The sequence below is a fragment of the Aquarana catesbeiana genome, linkage group LG01, assembly GCF_042186555.1.
Source record: "Aquarana catesbeiana isolate 2022-GZ linkage group LG01, ASM4218655v1, whole genome shotgun sequence".
In the NCBI taxonomy this organism is placed as follows: domain Eukaryota; kingdom Metazoa; phylum Chordata; class Amphibia; order Anura; family Ranidae; genus Aquarana; species Aquarana catesbeiana.
In genome coordinates this window covers 891,977,942-891,990,915 of record NC_133324.1, presented here as the reverse complement: position 1 = coordinate 891,990,915, position 12,974 = coordinate 891,977,942, and the positions used below count along the sequence as shown (strand labels likewise).

Sequence of the window (12,974 nt, the reverse complement as noted above, 5' to 3'; positions counted from 1 at the left end):
TTGTGTGCATTCACATCGGTAATTAAGCATATCAAAGACATGGAAATCTCTGTTCACTTGTATGGTGAACCAGCTGTCAAGTACATGAGATGTAGGAGCATTTTGAGAATTTTAGCTTGCTTCAGTGCATATCAGTTACAGTATGTCCAGTGACAGTTTTCTCCATCATGGTTTTGGGGAAAAAAGACACAAGGGAAAGATGCTGCAGACAGATCACTAATGGCTATATAAAGCACTAAGAGACTTTCACATAGCCTGGCGTGTATTGCTCACCTTGTTCAGAGTCAGTGGATATGATAGAGCCCAAACTATCTGTGCGCATGCGCTCCATCCCATGCACAGAGAGCTGCTCTAGACGTCGCTTGAGGTAGCGATGTTCTCTTTGAAGCTGCTCCTTGATGTTCAGAGCTTTTCGGTCCTGTTCTTCTAATTTCTGAAGAGACAATTGTAGAAATGTGTTTGCGTGTCCAGGTACTTTTTCTTGCAACTGGTTTATTTAATGGCTCACCCAAAATAAGTATGCAATGGCTGCTCACTTACATCTCTCAATAAAAGTCAATTTTAAAGGTACAGTGTCTTGAAAAAGTATTCGTACCCCTTGCAATTTTCCGTATTTTGTCATGTTACAACCAAAAACATAAATGTATTTTATTGGAATTTTATGTGATAAACCAACACAACGTGGCACATAATTGTGAAGTGGAAAGAAAATGATAAATGGTTTTCAACATTTTTTTTACATATAAATATGTGAAAAGTGTGGCGAGCATTTGTATTCAGCCCCCTTTACTCTGATACCCCTAACTAAAATCTAGTGTAAACCAATTGCCTTCACAACTCACCTAATTAGTACATTTAATCTCAGTATAAATACAGCTGTTCTATGAAGCCCTCAGAGTTTTGTTAGAGAACCTTTGTGAAACAAACAGCATCATGAAGGCCAAGGAATACACCAGACTGGTCAGGGATAAAGTTGTTGAGAAGTTTAAAGCAGGGTTAAGTTATAAAAAATATGCCAAGCTTTGAACATCTCACGAAGCACTGTTCAATCCATCATCTGAAAATGGAAGAGTATGGCACAACTGCAAACCTACCAAGACATGGCCGTCCACCTAAACTGACAGGCCAGCAAGGAGAGCATTATTCAGAGAAGCAGCCAAGAGGCCCATGGTAACTTTGAAGAAGCTGCAGAGATCCACAGCTCAGATGGGAGAATCTGTCCACAGGACAACTATTAGTCATGCCCTCCACAAATCTGGCCTTTATGAAAGCCATTGTTGAAAGAAAGCCATAAGACCATAAGACGTCCCTTTTGCAGTTTTTCCATGTGGGGAAAACTTTTGTGGCAGAAAACTAACACTGCACATAACCCTGAACACACCATCCTCACCATGAAACATGGTGGTGGCAGCATCATGTTGTGAGGATGCTTTTCTTCAGCAGGGACAGGGAAACTGATCAGAGTTGATGGGAAGATGGATGGAGCCAAATACAGGGCAATCTTAGAAGAAAACCTGTTAGAGACTGCAAAATACTTGAGACTGGGGCAAAGGTTCACCTTCCAGCAGGGCAACGACCCTAAACATACAGCCAGAGATACAATGGAAAGGTTTAGATCAAAGCATATTCATGTATTAGAATGGCCCAGTCAAAGACCAGACCTAAATCCAATTGAGAATCTGTGGCAAGACTTGAAAATTGCTGTTCATAGATGGTCTCCATCCAATCTGACAGAGCTTGAGCTATTTTGCAAAGAAGAATGGGCAAACATTTTACTCTCTAGATGTGCAAAGCTGGTAGAGACATACCCAAAAAGACTTGCAGCTGTAATTGCAGCAAAAGGTGGTTCTACAAAGTATTGACTCATCAGGGCTGAATACAAATGCACACCACACTTTACAGATATTTATTTGTAAAACATTTTGAAAACCATTTATCATTTTCCTTCCACTTCACAATTATGTGCCACTTTGTGTTGGTCTATCACATAAATTCCCAATAAAAAACATTTACATTTTTGATTGTGACATGACAAAATGTGGAAAATGTCAAGGGGTATGAATACTTTTTCAGGCACTGTAACTGGCTTTAGATCTGTTTGCCTTCCATGCTGCCTACCAGTGGTGTCACTAGGGTTGGTGTCACCTGGTGCGGTATAACATGGTGTCACCCCCCCCCACACACACACACACACACACACACACACACACACACACACACCTCACCCTGGGCTCGGGCCGGCGGTGGACACCAGGACACCCTCCCCTCGCACATTTTCCGAATCTGGCCGCCGGGCGGCAGCTGGAGTCTGGAGAGGAGAGGAGGGCAGCTTCACAGCGTGCAGCTGCCGCGCCGCCCGGGCGGAGATACTAGTAGTGTGTGTAGTGACTTCATCATCATGTCTGCAGTGCAGTGTGAGATGTGACAGACTGAGGCTCGCTGGCTCAGTAGGGTAGGGAGGAGGAAGAAGAAGAAGGAGGACACACTCACACAATGACACACCAGGCGCGGCCGCGACACTGGAGGTGTTTGTTGTTCCAGCCCAGCGGTCTGCGGGGTGAACGGGTCAGCTGCAAAAAAAAAATACCAGGGCTTTCCTCACCGTCGGGAGGGTGTCACCCCTCTAGCGGGTGTCACCTGGGTGCGGACCGCACCCCCCGCGCAACGTCTCTGCTGCCTACAGTCACTTCCAACTTCCACAACCGAATGGTCTCTAATGGTCTGGGTGCCGCTCTTTAGGCATCTCTGTTGGGTGGCACGGGATGACGTAAATCCTGTGCATGTGCAGGAGTCAGTTATCCTGTCACACCAGGACCGTGATGGCAATGTAGGCTGAAAGGCACATGCGCAGCTCAGTTTACTAACTGCAGAAGATTGCGAGCAGGTAGGTAGGTGTATTTTATCGCCGAAGAGACATTGCATGTTTTTTTCTGTGGTAACAGCCTGCCTGCTTGCATTCTGGCTTCAGTTCCACTTTAAAGCTAAAAATAAAGCCCAAGTAATTACCTGTGACCTAGGATGGTTCCCTCAAGGTCCAATTGGTCCTCCCAATCCCCACTTTCTCTCTAAGGCTATAGTTATATTAGTATTAAACCCAAAACCAAAATATATTACCAAAAATGTATTAGCTATGACTAAGTACCGCGTCTGGTGTGAAACATGTCAGCGGCTGTGCAGTTAGTCTGTACCTACCTATGATGCCTTGATTTTAAAACATTTTTAACATATTCTAGCTACATATTTTTTCTATTACAGCTTACTAATTCTTTGGTTTTTTTTTTTCTTTTATTTCCACCTGGTCATCCTGCCAGTAAGTCTGCTATTTTTCAACTTCCTTAACAGATCCTAACAGATCAAGTTGTCCAACAAAGTGGCAGTTAGATGGATTAGACAAACAGTGTAACACTAACAAGTGGTGCTTACAAAGGCCAGTTTTTATTCATTTCTGTAAACCCTTTATTCTAAAAGGTAAAAAAAAAAAAATATTGAGGTGTTGTACGTCACCGCGTTCGGAATTTCCGACAAGATTTTTCTGACCGTGTGTATGCAAGATAAGTTTGAGCCAACATCTGTCAGAAAAAATCCATGGATTTTGTTGTCGGAATGTCCGATCGTGTATACGAGGCATTAGGATTTACTTAAGTAGGCGTTTGAAAATCTCACAAAAAAGACTTTCAGATGCATGTTACAATAATAGTTCATAATAATATCTATAGTTTTTAAAGCTTATATGGTAGCGTATTGAAAACAAGGTAAAAGGCAATGCAGTATAGGGGGAGCACACCGTATGAACCCACCTTAATGTGCATTTTTGCTCTTTTCAAGAGACTTAGAGTGGTATGTCTGTTGCTATCTGGCCCAAGGGGCACAAGCTGCTTCAGTTGCTCCAAATATAATCGTAGTTTTGCTCGCCTGGATAAAAAAAAAAAAGAGCAAGAATAGGATGTGAAGATTCCAGAACAATATAAAGTATAGAATCTAAGATAAAGATGAAACAAAGATAAGATCTAAGATAAAGACCAGCAAAAATGAGAGCCCAAAACAATGAAAATAGTACCGCTCGAAAGACACTCCAAACCTGTGTCAGTCGGATCAGCATGTAAAAAGACTGGTGTGAGACAGACAGAATCGGCTGATCAGGCTTAAGTAGACTTCAAAATGGGTAAAAAGATGGTTTCAACTCCTGTTCTCCATCTGTAGAAAACTCTTCAGATGCGCTTCGCTCTTTTCGGGGCTTAATCATAGAGGCCTCTGCAATTAAGACTCTATGATTAGGCCCTGAAAAGGGCGAAAGCATCTGAGGAGATCTCTACAGGTGGAGAACAAGAGTTGAAGCCAACTTTTTGCCCATCTCATTACATTTATGCAATAGGACAGTGGTCTCCAAACTGCGGCCCTTTGCTTGCCTTTATTCGGCCCTTAGGGCACTATTCCTCCCACTGATACGAGACACTAATCTGCCAACTGACTGTGGCAATGGGGCACCATTTCTCCTATTGACACCAAAAATGGGGCACCATTTCTCTCATTGACACCAACAAGGGGGTACTATTCCCCCCAATGATACCAACAACGGGGCACTCCTACTTCACCTAATATCAAATCTGATGTTTACACCCACTGATGCCTAAGAAAATTTCCACTCCTACTGGCCACAGTCCTGCCCCTCTAAAGTCTGAAGGCCAAAAAAGTCCCTTTGTTAAGAAAGTTTGGAGACCCCTGCAATAGGGAAACGGCGTCTCTGTGCAGATGACCACCATTTTGTTGAGGCAAAAATGAGAGCCATGTAAGATCAACTATCAAGTTGTGGACAAGCTTAAAATCCCAGCATGCCATACACCAGCAGGGTATGTTGAGGTACACAGATCCTAAATATCTTGACAGACAAAAGTTGGCAGAGTAAGCATATGATGACACCGATTTTTGTTTGCTTCTAAACTTTATTATGTAAATTGCCCCATTTATGATCTAAAAGGGCAATTTTGCCTATACATAAATTACATGAGCAAAAGTTAGTGGACACCTGACGGTCATATCTATGTTATATGGGCAAAGGTATGTGGTCACCCCTCCAAATTATTAGGTTTAGGTGTTTTCAGTGAAAGGTACTGTTAATGCTACAGCATAAAAAAAAAAACATTTTAGGCAATTATGTGCTTGCAACTTTCTGATAACAGTTTGTGGAAGGCCCTTTTCTGTTGCAGCATGACTGTACCCCTGTGTACAGAGTCATAGAGACACAGGGGGGGATTTACTAAAACTGGAGCACTCAGAATCTGGTGCAGCTGTGCATGATAGCCAATCATCTTCTAACTTCAGCTTGTTCAATTAAGCTTTGGCAATAAAACCTGGAAGCTGATTGGTCTCTATGCAGAGCTGCACCAGATTTTGCATGCTCCAGTTTTAGTAAATCTCCCCCACAGTTTGATGAGTGTGGCATGGAGGAAGACGAGTGGCCTGACCTAAACCCTATTTTTCATCTTTAGGATGAATTTGAACTCTGATTGAGAGCCAATTCTTCTCATCAAATGTTCATTTGGTTGAATGGAACCAAACTCCCACAGGTACACTCCGAAAGCTTCTAGAAAGCTTATCCAGAAGAGTGGAGGCTGTTATAGATGCAAAGAGTGGGCAACTTCATATTAATGTCCATGGTTTTGGAACTAAAGTCTGTAATGCTTACCTCTGCTGCAAGCTCCCTCGCCACCATCTTCTCCTTAGCATCTTCCAGGTGACAGTTATCAGCCACCGTGGCTGGCTGGAGTGAGATGACATCACTCCCATACATGCACAGCTGTTCAGCCATCTCAGCACATAGGCACAGAGAACGCATAGCATATACATCAGAGATGACCAGCATGTCCATCCAAGGGTTCATCGAATGGGAGCCATGTTACAACATTTGCAAGCACAATGCCCATCAAAGCAACAAATAGTATATGCAAAATTTCCCCTAGGGGCTAAAGCGGTCGGTTCTCTCTGTACCCTGTATTTTTCAAATTAAATTCAAGTAAGGAGAAGAGAGTGAGAAAGGCAGATGCCAGTAAAGCCACCTCTAAATTATGTCAATTCAACAGAACATTGATGGATACTGCTCCGAGTAAGTAATGTTGTGCCAGTAGAACCACTTTTTGATACATTTTTCACAAAGGCCCCTCTTTGTGGCCACCAGACAAACTTTTTGATTTTATATTTCTTCAGTTACTTCCTGGCTTCTTGCCTAGGCAAATGATGTCATATGCCCCAGGAGTCTTCAGGAGGGAAGGAGAGGAGGGGGGAAGTAAATGCTACATGAATCATTTGCCCTTACTCAAGATAGCCACTGCCCAAAATGCTAGGGGGTTGTTTTTCAAAGTGATTTCTCAACAAAATAAAGCATGGAGAGATTGATGGATGGGGGATATAAAATATAAAATAGTGGATTACGCCAGATTTTGTACGAAGCGAGCATACTAATGGCACAGGTGTGTGCTGGCTTCATATGAGAGCCAGAGATAGAGCTCAGAGCCCCACCCACCCGAGGAGGTCAGTGTGTGAAGAAAGCCATGAGAGGTGCTGGTGTGCACCATGGTGTCCAGGTCAGGCCCGAACCTCAGTCCATGAGGGTCAGAGCAGCTGGAAGCTGTGAGGAAGACGCAGAGCTGAAGTGTAGCATCTGTGCATAAACAATGGGACGTGTTTCAAGGTCAGGAGGACCAAAAAGGTATTAACGTTCAGGAGGAGCCTGATGGAGGTACTTAAAGCAGTAAAGCTTCCACAAAAGAGCCAGGAGCTTAAATGTTATGTTTTTGCAATGATGGCGAGAACCCCCTGCATGGGAAAACATACTTGTGTGAATTTTGATTTTCTTTTAAATAAACGTGGGCAGGAAAGCCTTGAAAACTATATCTGGAGAGGACTCACTGTTTTGGCGCTACCTGAGCTAAGAAACCCCAACGTGTCACAATGCATATACAGAATAGTATTAGGGATGCACCAATACTAGTTTTCCTCAAGTACTTGCCAATACCAATTACTGATACCTACTTTTAATTTTATGATTTTATTTTTATTTATTTTTTTAACACTGTACCTTTAACATTTTTTTGATCAACTTTATTGCTATTACAAGGGATGAACAACATCCCGTGTAATAGCATGGGCCATGAAAGGTCCTCTTTATAGAGAGATCTGGGGTATCAGACCCCAAATCTCTCCTCTGGCCTCCAATGCAGCTAAGTAAAAAGGGAGAGGGGTTATAGGCGCAATGGTTTGGTCACTACACCCAATCTGAAATGAACAATGTTCATGAAAGTATAATATGTGAGTCATAATAGATCCAAGTAGATCCAACACTAGGGCAAGCTTCTTATAGAGTTGTAGCAGACTCTAAATACACGAAGGACAAAAACAAAAGGTGGGAAGCGCCTCTAAGTGCAGCAGAACATGTAAATGCTTTAATTATTAGAGGGCTACTCACAATTTAACAGTTAAGACAGGCACATCATGTCGTGTAGGTCCAGAACGCCAGGTGAGCTGGGTCGCAGGAACTGCTGGTGCCACTGGATGTCAGGTGAAAGATGCCCCAGGACACCTATCCCTACACGCGGCGATGGGGTCTCCTCTCCAGCTCCTCCTCTTCATGGTCAGATGACCTAGTCTCCACCCCACAGCCCTGAAAGCCGTGCAGTGAACTGAATGGGTGGCTAGCTGGCCGCAGGGAGGAGCAGCCCAGCCACCACAGCTGCCTGGGACATGCGGGTGATGGGTGTCACCCGGATGCGACCTGTACCCACCTAGCGGTGCCACTGTCCACTCCAAAGGTGACGTCACTTCCGTTCTCAGGTATTGGAGCATTTTCGCGAGTACCGATACTTACGAAAATGCTTAGTATCAGCATTGGTATCGGTGCAACCCTATACAGTATAATTCTTTAAATTACCTGTTGATCTTGCTAGTATATGCATTATTTTTACTCTTTATGGCCAAGCTGTCCAAAAACTCACAAAAAAAGCCTCAAATTTGCTAAATTTACTGTGCTCACGTGTGAATGGGGGGGGGGGGGATAAATCTTCTAGAGGTCATGTTTAATAACGGCATTTGTGAAACATCTTGTTATCTGCACGTCTATGACAACTTTTGTATAAATGGTTATGAATTTTATTAGCAACTCTTAAGGTCTAGTATTTCATTAGCGGGCATCTTCCTAAATATTTTAAGAGCTTCAGAATGTGCAAACCACGGACTGTATATTTAATTTCCACATTTCGGATTCTTTGGTTGGAATTTCAAAATAGAACCCTTTTTATCCTGCAGGACCTTTCATTGAAATACTAACTAGCTTGCATTGAAGAGGCAACCATTTTGGTGCATGTTCAATATTTATAAGAATTGTGTGACGTCACGATTCTGAATGTCCCATTGTAGTCGCCGTCAATGAACTGGTAGGACGAACATTCCATGCTCACAAACTTTGTACATGTGGGTTCCAGTGTGTGTATATGTATTAACAGTCAGTACAATAGTGCTGTTTCCATACACAGATGAGAATTTCTCTGTTTAAAAGGGAATATCGCCTAGAGGCAGACACAGACCGCAGAAAACCTTTCTACAGAAATACAGCTCAAACCCTTTCTGCCCATGAGTCGTGGCAAGATTCTATTCCTTTTCTTTGCTCAAATTAAAGAAAAACTTTCGACAAAATAAAAAATGACATTTATGCCGCAGTCTATGTCTAGCATTAACACAGATGTTTTGAATCCCCCGTTTATTTTCTGTTGATCGTTTTGATAGATCTATTATTTTTCCACTTTCTGTAATAGGGGGACAAAGCTATTTGTTCTATGGGGAAATCAAACAAAAAAAGACCAACAATTTTGAAAAATGAAAAAACAGTTTTTCCTTTCTGGTATAAAACATACCCAATACATTTTTACTAATTTCTTTATAAATTGATGCCAATATGTATTCTGCTACATGTTTTTGGTAAAAAAAAATCCCAATAAGTGTATATTGATTGGTTTGCGCAAAAGTTATATGGGTTGATGGCAAAAAGACTGTGCACTCTGCAAGTGCAGTTGCTCCAGAGCTTAGTAAATGAGGTAAATCTTTAATTTGCAAAGACTACCCAACCATGTGCAAGGAAAATTAAAAAAAAAAACAGCATTTTGCTTGCACCTGATTGGATGATGGAAGCAACTGCTCTTGCAGTGTGCAAGTTCACAGTATATTTACGTTTAGTAAAACCACTCCATAGTGTCTACAAATTATGGGATGTTTTTATTTGTTTATTTATTTTACTAGAAATGGTGGCGATCCGCGATTTATAGCGGGATCAGTGTTAAAAAATATGCACTGTCACTGCACTAGGGACATGGCATGGAAGGCGTTAACATCAGGGGCGATCAAAGGGTTAACTCCGTGCCTAGCCTGTGTTTTACTTTACTGTGTGAGTTGCTTTTACTAGGGGAAGAGATGTAATTTATTCCCTGCTTTGCAGGAACACAAATTCCATCCCTTCGCTCCTGTCAGAACGGTGATCTGCCTTGTTTACATAGGCAGATCACAGTTCTGTCTCTCTGCCTAAATATCAGCGGGTGCCGAAGGAAATCGGGTGCTGTGCACCCGCCAATCGGCTTCCGCTGTGTGTAATCACAGCGGAAGCAAACCCCTGGCGGCGCACATCCGCATCCCCTACCCGGAAGAGTCGGATCACTTATATATATGTGATCCGGCCTGGAGAAGAAAATGAAGAAGAGAAGAAGAGAAGAAGAGAAGAAAAGAAGAAGAGAAGAAGATGAAGAGAAGAGCGGGAGCCTCCCCCCATGCCATGGGTGCGGAGCGGCCCGAGGAGAAGAAAATAGAAGACGCCGCGGAGGAGATGCTGGATGAGAACGCTGGAGGAAGAACCAGAAGAGCCAGAAGAACCAGAAGAAGAAGAAGATGAAGGAAGATAGAAGAAAGAAGAAGCATTTAAATAAAGGAATTGTCAAAAACTGTCTCTTGTCATTTTTAACATTTTTGACAGTTTTTTAGTGAAATGGTAGGGGTAAGTACCCCCTTACCATTTCACACAGGGGGGGGCCGGGATCTGGGGGTCCCCTTGTTAAAGGGGGCTTCCAGATTCCGATAAGCCCCCCGCCCGCAGACCCCCACAACCACCGGCCAGGGTTGTGGGGATGAGGCCCTTGTCCTCATCAACATGGGGACAAGGTGTTTTGGGGGGCTACCCCAAAGCACCCTCCCAAAGTTGAGGGCATGTGGCCTGGTACGGTTCAGGAGGGGGGGGGGGCGCACTCCCGCCCCCCCCCTCTTTTCCTGCGGCCTGCCAGGTTGCGTGCTCGGATAAGGGTCTGGTATGGATTTTTGGGGGGACCCCACGCCGTTTTTTGGGGGTTTTTTTGCGCGGGGTTCCCCTTAAAATCCATACCAGACCTTAAGGGTCTGGTATGGAATTTAGGGGGAACCCCACGTCATTTTTTTTTTAAATTTTGGCCGGGGTTCCCCTTAATATCCATACCAGACCTGAAGGGCCTGGTATGGAATTTAGGGGGACTCCAACGTCATTTTTTTTTTAAATTTTGGTTCGGGGTTCCCCCGTGGGGAATTCCCATGCCGTTTTTATCAATGAACTTCTATGTGTATTGTTGGCAATGCAATAGCCGCGAGTAGTTTTAAATGGGTTTTTTCCTTCGAAATGTCATTTTGCTGTCAGACTGTTCTAAACACGGGAAACATGCGCCCCTTTACAGGCATACTATAGACACCCCCCAGCTACGAAATTTAAAGGGATATTACACTTTTATTGTTTGACTTTAAGCATTATTAAAATCACTGCTCCTGAAAAAACGGCCATTTTTAAAACTTTTTTTTGCATTGATCCATGTCCCCTGGGGCAGGACCCGGGTCCCCAAACACTTTTTATGACAATAACTTGCATATAAGCCTTTAAAATTAGCACTTTTGATTTCTCCCATAGACTTTTAAAGGGTGTTCCGCGGCATTCGAATTTGCCGCGAACACCCCAAATTGTTCGCTGTTCGGCGAACTTGCGAACAGCCAATGTTCGAGTCGAACATGAGTTTGACTCGAACTCGAAGCTCATCCCTAGCAACAAGTACAAGAGTTAAATGTTGCATTAAAAAGTATAAAATGAATACAAGTATACAAAAGAGGGTAGGACTAATGTGGTGACTGCAGTTTCCTTAGAAGACTACATGAAAGCAAATGAGAAGCACCAGATAGAAAAAAGAGTCAATCAGATTGACCATAGGATAATGCAGCCTTTTTCAACCAGGGTGCCCAGGCACCCTGGGGTGCCTTGAGGTTTCTTCAGGGGTGCCTTGAGGTTTCTTCAGGGGTGCCTTGACAAAATGCCTAAAAATTGATCAAAAATTGTATACAAGCCAGTGGGTGGATGAAGCCTGCCTTTTAGTTAAACAAAGCCATGGGTTTTCCTTATGCACCATTACGACTTTCTAGACACTGACATCCTAACAACCAATGATGTCATCAGTTGATAAGGAGGATGTCTGCTGCCTCCACAGCATCCTTGTTTGACCCTTCTGTGCCCCTCTCCCTCAGCACTGGGGTGACATTAGCTGACTGATGGAGAGAAATTGAGGGAGAAGAGAAACATTGGAATATTGCTTTGGAAGAATAAATCGCCTCTAACATTGGGTGTCCTATGTGTGGATGTTGCTGCATTATGTATCGCTATTAGAATCGTTTTTTACATTTTAGAATGGGGTGCCTCAAGGCTGTCCATAATTCTAAAGGGTGCTTTGAGATTGTCTATAATTTTAAAAGGTGCCTTGACTGAAAAAAAGGTTAAGAAACACTGGGGTAATAGATACCATCATGTGTCCCGCAATAAAGATGTTATGGTGTAAACGCCTTCCAAAATACAATCAGAGCACTATTTAGCACAGCCTTTCTCAACCTTTTAACTTCAGTGGAACCCTTTAAATAATTTTCAGGTCTTAAACCCCCTAGTGTGTCCACCTTGAGGCGTTCCTTGAAAACCTCCACCTAAAAGCTACAGGTGCAACTTAAAAAATTTGAATATCATCAAAAAGTTAATAGTATAGTATGTACTAAATACTTGGTCAGGGCTCCTTTTGCATGAATTACTGCATCAATGCGGCGTGGCATGGAGGCGATCAGCCTATGGCACTGCTGAGGTGTTATGGAAGCCAGATTGCTTTGATAGCGGCCCTCTGCTTGTCTGCATTGTTGGGTCTGGTGTCTCTCATCTTCCTCTTAACAATACCCTACAGATTCTCTAAGGGGTTTAGGTCAGGCCAGTTTGCTTTCCAATCAAGCACAGTAATACCATGATCATTAAATCAGGTATTGGTACTTTTGGCAGTGTGGGCAGGAGCCAAGTCCTGCTGGAAAATGAAATCAGCATCTCCATGAAGCTGGTCAGCTGAGAAAGGCATGAAGTGCACTAGAATTTCTAGGTAGAGGGCTGTGCTGACTTTGGATTTGATAAAACACAGTGGACCAACACCAGCAGATGACATGGCTGCCCAAATTATCACTGACTGTGGAAACTTCACACTGGACCTCACGCAACTTGGATTCTGTGCCCTTCCACTCTTCCTCCAGACCTTGATTTCCAAATGAAATGCAAAATTTACTTTCATCCGAAAAGAGAACTTTGGTCCACTGAGCAACAGTCCAGTCCTTTTTCTCCTTAGCCCAGGTAAGATGCTTCTGACGTTGTCCCTGGTTAAAAAGTGGCTTGACACAAGGATTGCGACAGTTGTAGCCCATGTCCTGGATACGTCTGTGTGTGTGTGGTGGCTCTTGAAGCACTGACATCAGCCGTAGTCCACTCCTTGTGAATCTCCCCCAAATTCTTGAATGGCTTTGCTTCATTCACATTCCTCTCAAGGCTGTGGTTATCCCTGTTGCTTGTGCATCTTTTTCTACCTCACTTTTTCCTTCCACTCAAATTTCCATTAATAAGCTTGGATACAGCACCCTGT

The 12,974-nt window shown here is 43.3% G+C and overlaps 1 protein-coding gene across 2 annotated transcripts in view; it reads right to left on the bottom strand.

The window, feature by feature from the left end:
- MXD4 (MAX dimerization protein 4) overlaps nt 1-12,974 on the bottom strand; it is a 157,148-nt gene that overhangs the window by 24,026 nt on the left and 120,148 nt on the right. For both annotated transcript variants that reach the window (XR_012237788.1, XM_073610913.1), the window contains exons 4-5: nt 3,798-3,912; nt 274-433 (exon numbers count right to left, since the gene is read on the bottom strand). Coding sequence is in view for 1 of the 2 variants with exons in the window: in XM_073610913.1 (XP_073467014.1) it covers nt 274-433; nt 3,798-3,912 (275 nt within the window). In the remaining variant the exon portion in view is untranslated. The remainder of the gene's footprint in view (nt 1-273; nt 434-3,797; nt 3,913-12,974) is intronic.